This window comes from Belonocnema kinseyi, chromosome 5 (genome assembly GCF_010883055.1).
Source record: "Belonocnema kinseyi isolate 2016_QV_RU_SX_M_011 chromosome 5, B_treatae_v1, whole genome shotgun sequence".
Taxonomy (NCBI): domain Eukaryota; kingdom Metazoa; phylum Arthropoda; class Insecta; order Hymenoptera; family Cynipidae; genus Belonocnema; species Belonocnema kinseyi.
Window position 1 is genome coordinate 59,306,326 of NC_046661.1, and position 17,871 is coordinate 59,324,196.

General features: G+C 31.9%; 2 protein-coding genes across 6 annotated transcripts in view; one reads left to right on the forward strand and one right to left on the reverse strand.

Annotated features, from left to right (window-relative positions):
• The window catches only part of LOC117172471 (armadillo segment polarity protein), a 17,996-nt gene extending 5,087 nt beyond the window's left edge, over nucleotides 1-12,909 (forward strand). The window contains exons 3-10 of one of the 3 annotated variants that reach the window (XM_033360436.1): nucleotides 451-681; nucleotides 784-1,578; nucleotides 3,660-3,928; nucleotides 5,025-5,366; nucleotides 5,444-5,614; nucleotides 5,868-6,170; nucleotides 7,745-7,844; nucleotides 11,370-12,909. In XM_033360436.1, coding sequence (XP_033216327.1) covers nucleotides 451-681; nucleotides 784-1,578; nucleotides 3,660-3,928; nucleotides 5,025-5,366; nucleotides 5,444-5,614; nucleotides 5,868-6,170; nucleotides 7,745-7,844; nucleotides 11,370-11,557 — 2,399 coding nt within the window. In that variant the 3' untranslated portion in view covers nucleotides 11,558-12,909. The remainder of the gene's footprint in view (nucleotides 1-450; nucleotides 682-783; nucleotides 1,579-3,659; nucleotides 3,929-5,024; nucleotides 5,367-5,443; nucleotides 5,615-5,867; nucleotides 6,171-7,744; nucleotides 7,845-11,369) is intronic. The other 2 variants (XM_033360437.1, XM_033360438.1) reach the window with 2 other exon arrangements.
• Nucleotides 12,910-13,331: 422 nt separating this feature from the next.
• Nucleotides 13,332-17,871, reverse strand: part of LOC117172470 (helicase POLQ-like) — a 25,242-nt gene continuing 20,702 nt past the window's right edge. For all 3 annotated transcript variants that reach the window (XM_033360434.1, XM_033360435.1, XM_033360433.1), the window contains exon 16: nucleotides 13,332-13,689. In XM_033360434.1, the coding sequence (XP_033216325.1) occupies nucleotides 13,522-13,689 (168 nt within the window). In that variant the 3' untranslated portion in view covers nucleotides 13,332-13,521. The remainder of the gene's footprint in view (nucleotides 13,690-17,871) is intronic.

Consider the following 17,871-nt stretch of genomic DNA (forward strand, 5'->3'; position numbering starts at 1 on the left):
GCCTACAGAGCTTTGAGAAACTTAATCTTTGACTATACTTAATTAAGTAGACAATTCAGAATATAAAGACGCATATAAATACTGCCATCTAAAAGAGATCTTCTTGATAAAGTTTTTTTCAAGTATTTCAAATGCAAAGAATAAATATCCGAACGCGAAGCGCGAGATTCCAACGGTCGCGCGCCCTAGGCGCGCTCAGACTTGCGAGCGAAGCGAGCCGCGTGCGATGAGAATGTGCCCGCGAGGCGGGCAGATTTTTATTTTAATTACCGTGACATTTTTTGTAAATCGGGATTTTTGTCCTCGATTGAAACGGTCACTCTGAAATTAAAGATAATTGACTGGAATTTTGAAAAAGCAGCCTTGGAATTTTTTCAAAACTAAACCTGGATAAGTATTCGGATTTTGAAACTGATTTGAAACTTTCTCATGCAAAAATTTGTTCTACAGTTTTACACGGAAACTATCAAGATCCTGGTGACCTGCCAATTGGTTCCGTGAAGGAGCAGACCCTAATGTGGCAGCAAAATTCATACATGGGTGACTCCGGAATTCACTCAGGGGCTGTCACACAAGCACCATCTCTCTCTGGAAAAGAGGATGAAGACATGGAGGGAGATAAGCTCATGTTTGATCGGAACCAAGGCTTCGCTCAAGGGTTCACCCAAGATCAAGTTGATGGTAAGATATCATTTATTTTTCCATACCAAATCCTTTTTTCAATTTGGATTTATATCTTATATTAATTTAGGTTCATCTACTAATATTATTTTCCTATTGCAGACATGAATTCACAATTGAGTTATACTCGTTCTCAGAGAGTGCGAGCTGCCATGTTTCCAGAAACTCTGGAAGAAGGTATCGAGTTTCCCTCGACACAGTACGATCCAGCTCAACCGACAGCCGTTCAGAGATTGGCAGAACCAAGTCAGATGCTCAAGCATGCCGTCGTGAATCTCATCAACTACCAAGACGATGCAGATCTCGCGACTCGAGCGATTCCAGAATTGATTAAACTCCTGAACGACGAGGACCAGGTTGTCGTTTCACAGGCAGCAATGATGGTGCATCAGCTCTCGAAGAAGGAAGCCTCGCGTCATGCCATCATGAACAGTTCTCAGATGATTGCTGCATTGGTACGCGCTATTTCCAACAGCGACGACCTTGAATCCACGAAAGCTGCTGTGGGCACTCTGCATAATTTGTCACATCACAGACAAGGTCTCTTGGCCATCTTCAAGAGCGGAGGTATCCCAGCGCTTGTAAAGTTACTTAGCTCACCTATGGAGTCTGTTCTCTTTTACGCCACCACAACTCTCCACAACCTTCTCCTTCACCAAGAGGGATCTAAAATGGCTGTCAGACTTGCCGGAGGTCTACAAAAGATGGTCGCTCTTTTACAAAGAAACAATGCTAAGTTCTTGGCTATTGTGACAGACTGTCTTCAGATTCTTGCATACGGAAATCAAGAGAGCAAGCTGATCATCCTCGCGTCTCAAGGACCTATTGAATTGGTCCGCATCATGCGCACCTACGATTACGAGAAGTTGCTCTGGACTACTTCCAGAGTTCTAAAAGGTTCTTTTAAGAAAGATATTTTTAACTGCGAAATTCCTGGAAACTAAAAAGAATCGTAACGAAAAAGAATCCATCTTAGTTTGTCTGAACCCGTGAAATTGGTTCATTCTGACTATTTTTCAGTACGACATTTGTATCTATATCATTTCAACTGAATCCTAAGTCTCCGGCTTTTATAACAAAAACTTGTTCAGCAAAATCACATTCAATTCGATCTCTGACAAAGAAAAATCCAATTTAATCCAAACCCAATACAGTCCGCTCTCTGAATAGTGCCGGTTTTCCTCATTCTTTCTCGTACGCATCACCCACCATCGCGCTATCGCTTCGAGCGGCGGCATTACGTTTCAGTCTCTCTTAGTAGTGCTACTCAAATTCATGTACAAAAATATACTTTGTACTGGATTAATGTTTTGTAGTACATATAATAATTAATCAAATACTTATTGAATCAATGCTTGTACAAAACCAACCGGTTTTTGTCGACTCAAAATCGAGAAAATAACATCCAAATCTATACTTCGTACTCGTGGGAAAAACGAAAACAAACGACCGGCACTATTCCGAGAGAACGGGCGCGAATTCGATGGAGCATCACGTGTCAAGAGTGGGAGCAGCTGAGTTCCACGAAAAATACTTCCCTACCAGCCCGAATCCGGTACTATTCAGACAGCGGACTGTAATCGTCGCTAAAGGTCGTCGAATTCTGGAAAATCCGGAAATTAAAACTGTTCGGGAATTTTTTTAAATAGAACAGAAATCAGGGAATTTAAATTTTTTGACTCGTACTTATTTTATATTTTCTTGATTTTCGAATACATTTTTGTTTAATTTTTTTAATGCCTTAAAATAAGGTGGATAAAACTTTCATAATATTGAACACTATAAATCTGTTAAATTTACTACAACTATGTTAAATCCACCAAAATACTGTTGAATTCACTAAAATTCTATGAAGATAATTCAAATTTTGACGAATCGACTAGAATTCTGCAAAAATCACAAGAAATCTTTAAGATTTAGTTTAACTATATTGAATTTTCTACAATTCTGGCAAAATCTCAAGGATTTTGTTACATTTAATATAAATTTTTTGACCTAACTAAAATTATTCTTTTTAATAAACCAAAGTTCTGTTGAATTCACTAGAAATATATTGTTTCGATAGCATTTTGGTGAATTTATCAGAATGTTTCGAAGTGTACTAAAATTTTGGTGAAGTGACTCGAATTCTGATGAAATAACAAGCATCCTTTTAAACCTAATAGAATTTTGTAAACAAAATTAATGAACTATTTCTAGTAAATACACTAAAATTACATTAAATTAACTACAATTATATTGAATTTTTGATAATTTTACAATAATTCTGTTACATTTAATAGAAAATTTGTCAAGGTAACTAGAATTATTCGTTTGAATAAAAAAAAGTTTTGTTCGTTTCATTAGAAATGTGTTAAATATATAAATTTGGTAGAAATTATACGAACTTACTCGAATTTGGTTAAATTCACCACAATTCTATTATATTTTCATGTACATCACTATAATTCTTTTAAATTCGCTATGATTCTGTTAAATTGTCGAGAAATGTGATGAATTCACTAAGCATTTCTGGAATTCAGTAGAGTTCAATATTTTTAGGCTAAAATGAAGGTCGGATTTCAGGGTTTTCACATGTCTGGAAAGTCAGAGAATTTCATTTCCGCTTAAATCAAAATTTTTAAATGAAGTTTTGTGATTAAAAAAAAATACAAATAAAGAAAGGCGAAAGTAAAAAAGATACAAGGGGATTTTGTAGTTGCCTTCTTTTTCTTTCCTCTTATTTTATTTTATTTTTTTTTAAATTTGAATAAAGACATTTAAGAGTGTTTTGAGCAAATTTGATCGTTAGCTTCCTTGTTTTTTAATTCACAACGATTTCTTAGTTAGAATTCGAATGTTTCGCGTTCAAGAGGAGTTTAAATTTCGATTTATTATGAATTCAATTTCTTCAATTTTAAAGATGCTTTTATTTTACCAGGAATGATGTTAGTATTTCCTGTTCAGAAGATTGACTAACTTTTCTTCGAATTCCGCAGTTTTGTCCGTGTGCTCGAGCAACAAACCCGCAATTGTCGAGGCTGGTGGAATGCAAGCATTTGCAATGCATCTTGGTAATCCAAGTCAGAGACTAGTACAGAACTGTCTTTGGACGCTGAGGAATTTATCTGACGCCGGTACCAAAGTGGACGGTTTGGGAGCCCTGCTCCAAGGATTGGTGCAAGTGCTTGGATCCAGTGACGTGAATGTCGTTACTTGCGCAGCTGGCATTCTCTCGAATCTCACTTGCAACAATCATCGCAATAAGGTAAAGTATTGAATCTGAACTTTCTTTTCCCTGATTTTGTCTACTTGTCGGATTTTCGACACACCTATCTATTTAATGTTATACATTTCTAATTAATTCGCGTGCGTAACCCCCCTTTCAGATTCAACTTATTTTTGTATTTTTAATGATTATTTATGTTGGACAGATAATCAGGAAAGTTGAATGGGAAGTTAGGGATGACACATTCTTTATAACACTTCCATACCATACATTAATTCTTTGATTTAATTTTTAATAAAATTTATTGAATTCATTAATTAGTTTTATAAAGGTGTTATTAGATTTTTTCAATTTAAAAGCCCCAATCAATAAAAAGTCTCATTAGGATTCTGGATAAACTCCAAATAGAGAAAAGTTCCATTTTGTACGAAATTGATACATGTGACAAATTCTGAAAATATTGATGTCCCAGAAATGTATTTCTGAAATAAGACTAAAATAAAAAATAAGTTTAAAATATGTTTTGTTTCAACGGAACTTTTTTAGGACAAAAGTTCAATTTTATTTATTTTTTGTTTTCGAAGTTTTGACAAGTGCTGATAGGATTTATGTCCCAAAAGAAGACTGCTGAAATAGGTTTAAAGTATGAAAAATTAAAAAATATGTCCTATATCATTAGGACTTTTTTTCTGTCTAAAGTACCGGAAAAGTCCCTATTTTTACCTTTAAAACTCGTCAAGAAAAGTTTTTATTTGACTGATTCCATGTAAAAATCGTACAAGGAGGCCCAGTTTAGGGTGTCAGAATAAATTTGCCTTTAAATATTTCATTTTTTACCATGTTTTTAAACCCCTCGAAATCTCTTTAAATTCATTGAAATCTTTTTGAATTACTTTTCAGTAACTTGTTTCGCATTAGAAAGGTAGCGGGCATTTAAAGAGGTAGTGAGCACGTAAGGAGGTAGAAGGCATTTAGGGAGGTTAATTGGTAATTTAGAAATATTGGATAGGCAATTATAGATGTACTGGGCATTTAGGGAGGTCGAGCGATTATTTAGAGAGGGTCCCGATTTCTGAAGCAGCGACGGCGGCTAGATCTTTTTATAATATAGAAATACATTTTTCCTTTTCTTTAGGAAACGGTATGTCAAGTTGGAGGAGTCGACGCTCTCGTGCGTACAATTGTAAATGCAGGAGACAGAGAAGAAATCACAGAACCAGCCGTATGTGCCCTACGGCACTTGACGTCTCGTCATCAAGAAGCAGAACTCGCACAGAATGCTGCACGTTCAAATTACGGTATTCAAGTTATCGTAAAACTTCTTCAGCCACCTTCCAGATGGCCATTGGTGAAGGCAGTAATCGGATTGATTCGAAATCTGGCTTTGTGCAATGCAAATCACGCACCTCTTCGCGAACACGGAGCGATTCACCATCTTATCAGACTTCTCATGCGAGCGTATCAAGACACGCAGAGGGTATTATTTTAGCAAATTGCATCTCTAATTGTTACAAATATTCAAGAGTTGTGTTAACGATATCTTGATTTTTATAGCAACGGTCATCCGTGGCGAGCGCTGGAAGTCAAGTACCCGGAGCCTACGCAGATGGAGTTCGTATGGAAGAAATTGTTGAAGGTACCGTTGGGGCTCTTCACATTCTTGCACGAGAATTGCATAACAGAAGTGTCATCCGATCTCAAAACGTCGTTCCAATTTTCGTTCAGGTGAGAAGCTTTGTACAGTTAATTTGTAACGATTTCAGTCAAGTTTATTGAACACTTGGCATCTGTATTATGATACTTGACAATTTATTATTTTAATTGTATCGACCTCTATCACTACAACAAAATTGGGCAGATATTGATAAGGAAAGATCTGATTGTCATTGTATTTTAAGTCAGCAGTTTTTATGATTATTTATAAACACATATATTTTGAAAGGAATTGATACTACAAATTACTGTAATATGTTTTTAGTTGTTGTTCAACGAGATTGAAAACATTCAACGTGTTGCGGCTGGCGTTCTGTGTGAATTGGCAGCGGACAAGGAAGGGGCGGAAATAATCGAACAAGAAGGAGCAACTGCACCTTTAACAGAACTTCTGCATTCAAGAAACGAAGGTGTTGCCACATATGCAGCAGCAGTTTTATTCCGCATGTCAGAAGACAAACCACAAGACTACAAGAAAAGACTTTCCATGGAATTAACCAATTCTCTTTTCCGCGAAGACCCTAATTTATGGAACGGTGGTGACTTTGGAATGGGTCCTGATTTACAGGTGAGATTACCACTTTTGAAAATTTGAGTACTTTATATAATTTTAAAAGAAAGTTGAAAAAAAAACAAGTTTTGAACATTTACAGTTCCTAGATTTGATTATGTTTTTATCGTACTTGTATCGTATGCTCGTGAAAACAATATTAGTGATTGTTTATTGTCAGGTATGAAAAGAGTTTAAATTCCTAGCGCACTCTTTGCTTGAAGTTATTTTTATTTTATTCCCATGCTCATACTTTTTTATATACAAATACATTTTATAGTTCTGCATTGTTTATTCTCATGTCCATCGGCACATCACGGCAGCATTAATTTTGAGTGCTCATTTCTCAACTTAACCCACGCTATTAACCGTGCTTTCTTGTTTATAAAAAAATTGTTTTTATTAAATCAAATTTAAAAAAAATGTTATTGAGCCTGGTAACTTCTGGTAGCTTGTGAAATAAACATCAAAGACATGTTTGGTTTGTTTCAACTGGCGTAGATACCCTTTTCACTTCAAACCTTATATCAGTACGAAAACAATCAATTCTTTATCATCCTAATTATGAAACTTTTCTTAAGATTGTCTTCAATTTTAGTCAATTTCAAGAGAGGAAGTTGAAAAGTGTCCTCTCGAAAATCAGGGTGTCTACTCACCTGGGATATATGGAAAACCTGGAAATGTTAGGGATTTTTTTGTAAGTCAGTTAATTTTTTCGTAAGCTAATTTTTTTTCAAACTGCAATATAAAATTATATATGTAATAATAATTTTAATTTGTAAAAGTAGCTTTATATTACAGAACTTAAAGTTTTTGTTGCAAATTCCTTGTTTTTTTGTTTGAAATTAAAGTTTTAACTGAAAATTGAACTGTTCTATTTTGGATGGAAAGGAACCCGCAGCAAATGTACAGTAAATTTTTTTGGTGAAAAATTCGAAAAAATTTTGTTTTGTATTTTTGAACCTGCAGGGCAAAATTATGTTGAAAATCCGTGTTTTTTTTATAACTTAACTTGAGCTGAAAATTTAACTATATCAGTTCGAAATTTAATTATTTTGTTGAATATTCGTCTTTGTTTTTGTTCAAAATTCATTTTCTTAATTGAAAATTTAACAGATCCAGTCGCATATTTCGTTAAAAAATTCTCTTTGGATAAATGATCTCTATGGTTTAAAAAAATCGAAACATTTGAAAGCTTCAGTTCAATGATAAATTATACCTGGAAAAATCTTAAGATATATGGAGAAAATCCAGGAATTGTCGGAGCATTTTTTCCATGATTTGAGTAGATATCCTGAAAAATGATCTCACCCCCATCTATTATTTAATACTTAAGTGTTGTGCCTAATGGAACGATGGATTTAATATTTAAATGTATAATGAATATCTTTTAACTGTTAGCTGCATGAGAATGTTCTTTAAAATTTATATATATATTTATATCAGTTTTAAAATTTAGATTTAATTTTTCGTTAAATTGTGTAGTTTTACTAGTTAACTTACGTTATTGAGCTTCCTTCAACGATCCAAGGCATCAAGACACGCTTATAGATAGTAAGTTTTGTGTTGACCATTGCTATACTACTCTTTAGGACATTCTGGGGCCTGATCAACCCTGCTATGATGGTATGTATGGACAAGGACCTCCTAGCGTCCACAGCAGCCATGGAGGTCGAATCTATCAACAGCAAGGTAATGATCTCGTTTTGTAAATTCTATAACGATTGAGATTTATACTCAAGCACAATTATTAACTTAAGAGTCAGTCGAAAATTAACTTTACTTATAAATTAGAGGACTACTTTATTGAAAATCTTTTTTTCTGCAATATGTTTTATTAATGGCCAGGATAATTTTGTTTCACGGGAACCGGGTTTACAAAATCAAGCCGGGAATCGCATTTAAAGTTGTTGAAAAGTTAGTTTTTAACCCGAGGTCTGCATTAAGAAAGTATTTTGAAAAGGATTAACGTAAAGGCAAAAATAATCGTGACTCTTGTGATCTTGATTCTAATTCTTCACATTTAACTCTGCCAAATAAATTACTCAAGCATGTAACATACTTAACTCATTGTTATTTTAACAGCAGCTTAACCCCTGGACTTAAATTTTAAGTGCAAGCAACTGTCTTCAAAGTCTCGCAGTAACATAGGTGAAACTTAATACAACTTACGGAGATTGCATTGCTTTTTCTGTGTTGAGTGCTTATATATTAACTCACTCCTTTTTATTTTGCATGTTTGCTTTTGCATTTTTTGTTCTATTGCACTAGCCTCAAATATTTTTGTTTTAAACTGCAGTTTTGAACTGCATGACCTGTTTCAGTTTTCACTGGTGCAAGTTCATGCTCCACAGATCGGTTATTTAATATGTTGTTTTCATAAATTACACTATGTGATGTGTTTTTTGTAATTTTAAGTATCGAAAACACTTTTTGAATTTGGTTTTGTTTTGGGTACAAAAATTATACGAAGTAATTAACAATTTATATTAGGGTTACTACAAGACTTGGAAAAGTCATGGAATTTTGAAAAAGTTATTTGAATTTTTTTAGTCGCACGTATTTCAAAGTCTCAATCGGAGTTGCTATAAAATCCGAATTTCGAAATCTTCTAACTTTTCCCGGACTGTAATAAATTTATATTATAGGTATAAAAACATCCTTAAACCTAGCAGATCAGTAATGTCGATGAAAAAATGCTTATTTCTAAATCTCATATAGAATGTTATAAACTTCAATTAAAGTTTAGCTAAAATTCCCTGGCTCTTTCAGGTTGTCCCTGACATTAACTGATTTTTCCTGACAATTTTAGAATTCTCTGACCTGTAGCAACCATGTAATAATTATTTTATTACTTTACGGCGAATTCATTTCTTTACTTATAAATATAATATTAATTAAATTAAATTGACTGGATTGAAAAAAGTCCTATATAACCTGGAGAAGTCATAGAATTTTTGAACCGGACTCCTTTTAAAACCCTAAATACGACATTTTTGTATCAAAACTAAAAGGAGCTTTCAACAGTAGCATTTTTAAGACAATTTTTTAAATGATATATAAATATGAAGAGTTTTGTTTAGCTTTGCAAGATGAAATAAAAATGAAATTTGAATCAGAGGTAGTTTTTCGCTTATTTAAATTACGTAAAGATTTCAGTTTACTTTAAAACAATATTCAGGATCTTAGTAAGATCGAGTTGACAATATAAAACCAGGACAATGTAAGAATAAGTATTTATGTAATTAAGTATTTACCGACCAAATTTTTTCAATTCACTGAATGTTTTTTTGAACCTAAGAACTTTTTTTGTAAATAAAATATCGAGCTGAAACTTTGGGAAATGTATTAGAGTACAATAAAGTACGTTTAGGTACTGCATTTTAGTAGGAACATCACTGAAAATTATTTCATCTTTTTTCTGAACCTCAACATTTTTTGAACGTTTGAACTTTTTTTATACATGAAATATCGGTCTCAAACTTTGAGAAATGCAAAAGCCGAAAGAAAACTACGTTAAAGTACAAAGCTTCGTATTTTTTCGTATTTTCGTGTACAACGTTACCGGCTGATGCCGTTGGAATTGATTGTTGAAATAGATTTTTTTACATCTTTTATTATTAAGCTTTGTACTTAAACGGAGTTTTCTTTCGGCTCTTGCATTTCTCAAAGTTTGAGACCGATGTTTTATGTATAAAAAAAGTTCGAACGTTCAAAAAATGTTGAGGTTCAGAAAAAAGATGAAATAATTTTCAGTGAAGTTCCTACCAAAATGCAGTACCTAAACGTACTTTATTGTACTCTAATACATTTTCCAAAGTTTCAGCTCGATATTTTATTTACAAAAAAAGTTCTTAGGTTCAATAAAACATTCAGTGAACTGAAAAACTGTGGTCGGTAATACAGGTATTTAGCTGTGTCACATGCCCTTAACTTGATTTATAAAATTGGCAAGAAATGACCCATTTATTATTGTAACAGATTTTAAAAAAGGAACCTAATCGCAAATAGTAATTAAAAAAATGGTTAAAGTCATAAATGCTCAGTTAAATATAGCTATTTTTATAATTTTATTTTTCTCTTTAGGCAAAAGTCGTAATTTTTTATTCAGTTTACACTAACGAGGATTTAATTCGCATGCAATCTGGTGATACTCTTTTTAATCTTATGCGATTATAGAAAAATCAATATAGAAAATTTGTGTATATATAAAAAATATTACAATATTGGAGGAGCTGATGCAAAAAATAGAGAAAGTAGGTTTTGCACTAAGCAATTGCAAAGAATTTCAAAAGATTGAACAAATTTCAAGAGATTTCAAAGAGTCTTATAGGATGTACAAAGATTTGAAGATATATTTAGTGAACTTGGGAAAACAAAATTAAATTTCAAGGGATTCCTAGCAATTTCAAAGATTTCAAGGGATTTTAAGATGTTTCAAGAAAGTTAACCAGATTAAAGGATTTCAAAGATGTATAGGAATTTAAGCGGAGTTTTTGGAGAAATTTACTGAATTAATTTAATTTTAATTGCAAGGAATGTCCATAGACTTAAAGAGATTTCGTCAGATCTTATAAAAATGTCATGCATTTGAAAGATTTCCAAACATATCAGGAGGCTTTAAGGGATTTAAAAGGATGTCAACCAATTTCGAGGGGCTTCCACGGATTATAAGATCGTTAATCGCTTTTCAAGTAATCTCGAAAAATTTCATGGGATTTCAAAGGATTTCAAATATTTCTAGGAATAACAATGATTTTTTAAAGAGAACTTAATTAATAAGTTTAATTTAGATTATATTCAAGGACTTACAAATTATTTATACTTTTTAAACGGATTTTTACATTATCCGAAGATTTCAAAATGATATTAAGGAATTCTAAAGGATTCCAAGAGATATTAAAAGTGTTTAATTTCAATTTTTAGAGAACTTTAAAGAATAAGTTTTTTTTCATTTGTATTTAAGGGATTTCAACAATTTCTTAGGGTAAGAAAGGATTAAAATGTTTTTCAAGGATTTTAAGTAAAAGGAAGATTTTATAAAACAAGTTAAGGATTGAATAAGTTTGAACTAGACTGTGCGTCTAGAAAACCTATAAATTTGATGATTGTGATTGTCTTGAGAATTTTAAGTAACTCTCAAATGTGAAGAGAGTTTATTTATCTTATTTTTCGTCTCGGCAACCTTAAAACGTAGAATTGCTTCAATTTTTACAGCAGGTTATGACCAGATACCAGTAGATTCAATGCAAGGATTGGGAATAGGCGGGGGCTCGCCTTATGGTCAAATGGAAACCATGGATATGGCCCAGGATGGTGATTTAAGTTTCGATAACCTCGAAGAGCTTCCTGCACCGCCCCAAGATAACAACCAGGTGGCCGCATGGTACGACACGGATCTCTAAGTTTATTCTGCCGTCGCCCAGTGAAAGGAAAAAAAAACTAATTGAGGCGAATGAAAGTCTTTGAATTTGTTTGAATCTTGCTTTCTGATTCGTCTAAAGAAATTAAGACGCATTGACAAAGAAAAGAATTTTTCTGTCAGTGAGCAAAAAATATTAAGTTTCGCAAGAAATTAAAAGCTGCGAATCAAGAAATGTTATCTTAAACAAATACAAAATTAGTGGTCGTAGTTTATGCAAATTGTTCAGTGTGGCGATGAAGTAATTAAGAAATCCAATAGCTTTGAGTTCAAAAACAAAAATAAAACCAACAAACAATGAGATCTGCTAGAATGCTGAATTAGAGGACACTTTATTCAGATAATTTATCCGAAAACGAGACACGAGTCAACTGATTTCGGCGACGATGATGCACCAAAAAGTTCGAGTTTTCAATAAAATTCTAAAAGGGCTAGCAACCTTTAACCTAAGTATATAAAAGCGTTTGCATTGGAAGAAAAATACTGAATGTAGCAATAATATAATGATAATATTAACCATTTAACTGGTTAATGCATTATTTTTAAATAGGCATGTCCCAAGGCTGGTATTATGGCGAGGTTTGAGTGTAGATGAATTTGGACGGTGGGAATTGAATGCGTCGTTTTCGAGACTTGAACCAGCGATCCCTCGTGTCGAGAGCGCCACCACTGAGTTAAAGAAAAATTCGTTTTGTCCTCCATTGTAACTGATGTACATATATATAAAGAGTGACTTTAATGGAGTAAATGTACATATTGTAAGATGTGATAGAAATATATTTTAGATCCATTTGTGACTGTATACCTTTCTTTATCAGCAGTGAGGTAGGGGTGGCATTTGCTCTCTAAAGTAAATATGATGTATGATTCTAAAATTTGCGTGAATTAATTTACACCTCAAGAGGATATTACAACACAATTTTTAATCGAAAAAAATTATTCAAGGCTGTACCCAATTAAAATTAGTTTATTTATACTTACTAATTTCAGTATAATATTTGTGCTTGTTAGTTCGCACTGAAATTATTAAGTAATCCACCAATCAAGGTGTAATTTGAGATAAGTGACTTATAAGGAGACAAGGGATGGATTTTGATGCTTATTAAATCATGCACTCATAATAATGAATAATTATTCGTCAATTGTTCTCCTCTTTTATTTATGGTGATAATTTTATATTTCGTTTTATTTTTGCGTGTGAATTTTATGAATGTCTTTTTTGTAAACTCCAACATAGCGCTTCGATTTTTGCGATCATGTGTCCTTCAGATTTAAAGTGAATATATTTTATTCAGCTTGTGGATATAATATACATATCTGAATTTTACCCCTAAATATGATTATTTGTTTGCTTGCATGTCCATACGTTGAATATAATTCAGAACAAATGGATGAATATGATTTAGTATGTAACTATGAATAAAATTCAAGAGCTTAAAAATAATAAAAAGTACTATTCTAGTTCTATCGAAAGATGTCTTTTTTCTTCAATATAAAGTACAAATATTGTAAATTGTAACTATACTATAAATATGAATAGGGTAAAAGTTTACCGTTTCTGTTCCATCGAGCGTTTGATATCAATAAGCACTTGAACTAACATCAAAACGCGATATGGAAATAATTAATTTACGTGTCCGCTTAAACAATTCGTGAATCTCAAAACGAATTGCTCTGAAAGACACGATACTTATTTTTTATTCGTTCAAAAATTTACATTCAAGAGAGTAATTTGTTAAGAAACAAGTATAAAAGCAACTTTTAATTATAACTTTATTCTCACCCGATCTACAAAAATACCGCCTTCATTCTAAATAAGTTATTTGAGTTTATAAACAAAATAAATAATCTTCTTATAATGATCTAGTTTGCCAGTACTTCACCGACGATTCTTATAACTTAACATATTTATAAATTAAATTTGAATAACAGGAAACGAAATTGACGTCATACGTTCAGTCTTTGGCTTTGAATTTCTCTTTGCAACTCGATTTGATTTGGAGTTGCAAAATAATCAATCGTATTCTCTGAATCATTTACGATTTTAGGTTTCAATTTTTCCATTGCAAATGCAGCTAAATCTTCGTGAGTTTCCACCTCCTCGCGGATCAAAAGCTAGAATGAAATAATAAAATAAAAATATTTTCAGGGTGTCTTCCTGAACGGGAAATTACCGAGATTTTTCATTCGATTGTACTAAAATGAATATTAAGTTTTTTGATATTTTATTACTCTCAGTTTGCTTAATTACGAAACGAGAAATGAAAAATACTTGATTGTTTTCAATTTTTTCCATGGACTTAAAGCGATTTCGTCAGAATTCATAAAAATTGCAAGGTATTTTGAAGATTTCCAAACGTTTCAGAAGGTTTTAATGGATTTCAAAGGGTTTCAAGAGATATAAACAATTTCACGGGATTTCTATAAAAAAAATTATTGAAAGTGAAGACTTTATTGTTTGCATTAAAAAAAAAAAACCTTTAGCCTTGAAATCTTAAATCCGGTGTAGACTCAGACTCGTAAATTATTGTTAATTTATATTGTAAATGTATATTGTTTTCAATCAAAGAAATAAATATTTATGTTTTAAAATAAATATGCGGAGACAGCAATTATGATTTGGAACAGGAGATTTTTAAAGAGATTTCTGAATTTGAAAAGGGTATTTTCTAAAAGAATTATTATGACTTTGAACATGGAATTTTAGAAAAGAAAAATATTTCTGAGTTGATTCGGGGGATTTTTGAAAAGTTTTCAAAATCTCTAAAATCTCAAAAGATTGCAAAGGATTTTTTTATAATTTCGCGAGATTTCAAAGATACAAATTGACTCTACGGGGTTATAACAAATTTAACTGATTTCAGGAATTTTAAAGGATTTTATAGAGATTTAAATCTGTTAGAATATTTTAAAAGGTTCCAAGGGATTTCAGAGAATCTCGAGGAGATATAACCTGCTTGGAGAGAATTAAAAATATTTTTAAAATGTTGAACTTTTAAGAGATATCACAAATTGCAAGATAACTTATAATAATAACAATCATTTTAAAACCTAAGCGAATTTATAGGATCTCCAAGGATTTCAAAGAATTGAAGAATTGTCAGATATTTTAAAAGGGTATCAAAGATATCAAATGATTTCGAAGATTTGAAGGGGTTTAAGGGAATTTCAAAGAATTGATAAAGAACTTTAGGGAGTAAAGAAATGGACTGAAAATTTCGAATTTTATGGGGTTTCAGAAGATTTCCAGATGTAGGTAATCTAACAGCCACTAAAACTTCCGTATGCACTAAGATGTTTATGAAGTAATTATTAATTAAGAATACTGGCTTAAAATTTAGAGAAAGGTCCCCTGATTATGAATATCCAGGGAAATTTTTTTGAAAAGTGGGTCCTTAATTGTTTAAACCAAATTTTATAAACAAATACAGTAATTATGAAAAAAATCTGTAAAATATGTTTTGAAAAGTCTGAACAAATACAAAGGTTTTTTTTGTTCGTACTCTTTTTTTAAATTCAATCGTTTTCAAGCGAAAGCGTTATAAACAATCAAATTTGCACTAAACTCGGCACATAGTTGTTCAAAAAGGCCAGTTTTAGTTAAAACTTTCCAAAAATTTTACGTGATTTTTTTCATAAACACTCTATTTGTTTAATAAAACTTTTTTAAACATTGAACGACCAACTTTTCACAAAAGTAGCCTGCATATTTATAATCAAGTGGCCTTTCTCATCATTTTAAGCCAAAGCTACCTCTAGCATATATACATGTTAGGGGTGGCTGGATTTAGTTTAAGGGATTGCAAACGATTTTTAGGAATTTTAAAAATGTGAAAGAATTTCAAAGAATATACATAGTATATTTTTAAGAATTCCGTTATATTTCCGATTGTTTCGACTATTGAAAATGTCAGAAGATTTAAACTATTTTGAAGATTTCAATCCATTTTTACGTACGGTAATCCGAAAGGAAAAAAAGTGTGCCTAAAATGACGAAAAAAAATAGCGGGATCTTGTTTGTGACTAAAAACTGAGCTACAATACCGTCAGCAGAAAATCCAAACTGCTCATTTTTACGAGAAATCTTGAAAAATATAATCTATTTAGTTCCCATACACCTATACGCTATTTTCAGTGCGCAGTACGATATTAAATAGACAAATAAGCGTATGCGAATAAAAAATCATATTAAGTGAATGAATTTATAAGTATATAAATACACATATCTTCAGCTTCGCGGGAATACGAAATAACTCCATTTTTTCAAAATTATAATTCTAATGATTTTTATATCTGAATGTTACTTTTGACATGAAATTAACTGGGATCGCTGAAACTTAATCTCAGTTGAAGAAAATTATCGTGAAAAACGACACAAGTCCACTTTTCAGGTCCTGTTGAAATAGTATTCCTAGTAATGCATATTATTTTTCATAGCACATCTATTGAAAATTCGAGTTAAGGTATCTGTAGACCCTACATACCTACGTATCTAACCAAGAACTAAAAAAAATGTTTCAACCCAAGGGATGTAAACACTGCGTTTCAGCCCGCTATACACGTACCGAAACTTGAAGACAAAATGTTTCAACCCTAGGGTTGTAAACACTGTGTTTCAATCCGCTCTACAGTTATCGAAACTCAAAGTTTTGATTGTATTTATTTATTTATTGATAGTTTGGATACATGTCCTTTACCTAATTAATCCATACTGCCATGCAAAGCGCATTTTTCTGTCTTGTTTTATTAGTTTGCTTGGCACATTATTGAAACCGTATTCCCTTTTATAATACTTTCCTCTCAGGGAAATTTGTGTTAATATCAGGGAAATGTCCAGGTATATTACGAATTGGCATTAGGTCATTGATTTTAGTTTTTCTATTTTTACTGAAACATGCAAATGTGAAGCTGTGTACATTTTTTCGAATCAGACCCTGAAAATTTGAGTTGTGTAATTTTTTATAGTAAATTCCTTATAAATTTTATTATTTGTTTAGGCTCCTGGTTAATTTTAGAAGATAGAATAAATATTGAAATTTTAAAAAACATCAAAATCTTGATTTTCAAAGAAATAGATTTACATAATTATTTTCGGAAAGCCATTGATATAATTGTATGATTACTTACGTATTTGTCAAATATGCAATATTTTACATTAATATTCGCGTTTTCAATATTTATCATTGATATCGCTCACTGATTGTGCCACAATGATGCATGCATACAAAAAAAATTGTTTGAGTTTTTTTCCGTAATTTAAATAGCTTATCATAAAACTAAATATAATTTTCTTTGTATTTTATTTATATAAAAAAAAAAATGATTTAATAAAAAATCTTTGCTTCACATAAAAGTGTTTCAGTACAAATATAAATACTAAAATTAATGATGCCACACATTCGTAATGTACCCATATAGTAAGATGTAAATTCATTTTCAACAGGACCTGAAAAGTGGATTTGTACCGGTTTTGACGATACTTTTCTTCAACCGAGATTGAGCTTTAGCGATCCCGGTTAATTTTATGTCAAAAGTAACATTCTGATAAAAAGATCACTAGAATTATATTTTTGAAAAAAATGGAGTTATGGCGTCCAGGGAAGCTGAAGATATGTGTATGATACTTATAAATCCATTTACTTCAAACATTTTTTATTCGAATACGTTTATTTGTCTATCATCATCCTGGGCACGGGAAGTACCGTAACAATGTATGGAGACAAAATAGGTTATGTCTTTCAAGATGTATATATATTTTTCAAGATTCCTTGTAAAAATGAGCAGTTTGGATTTTCTGCCGACGGTTTGTAGCACGGTAATCAAAAAATTTCAAGGAATTTTATCAAATTTGAGGGATCCATAGGATTTCAAAAGTCATTATAATTTTAGGATAAAAGAAAAGAAAAAAAGAAATTTTGAACCGGGGGGAGGGGGAGGGGGTAACTCTCTTTTTATTGTAAATTCAAAGATGTAGGCCTAAAATAAATACGCACAAAATGATATATATATATATATATATACGTTTATGTGTATATCCGCTTATTCGTGCATATTAATTCTTTTTTTAATCGAAACGCATGGTCGCTATCATGTCCCAAATTTTTAAGACAAAATATTGATTATTAAAGAAAAAAAGCCGTCGGAACCTAAAACTGTTAAAATCGACTATTTTCTAAGTATCACATGCTCTTAAAACTGTGCTGTGATATGCAGTTACTAGGAAATCCGGAAACGTACTTAAAGATAAGTAATTCATAGCAATTCATTATAATTTTAGAATAAAAAAAAATAAAAAAA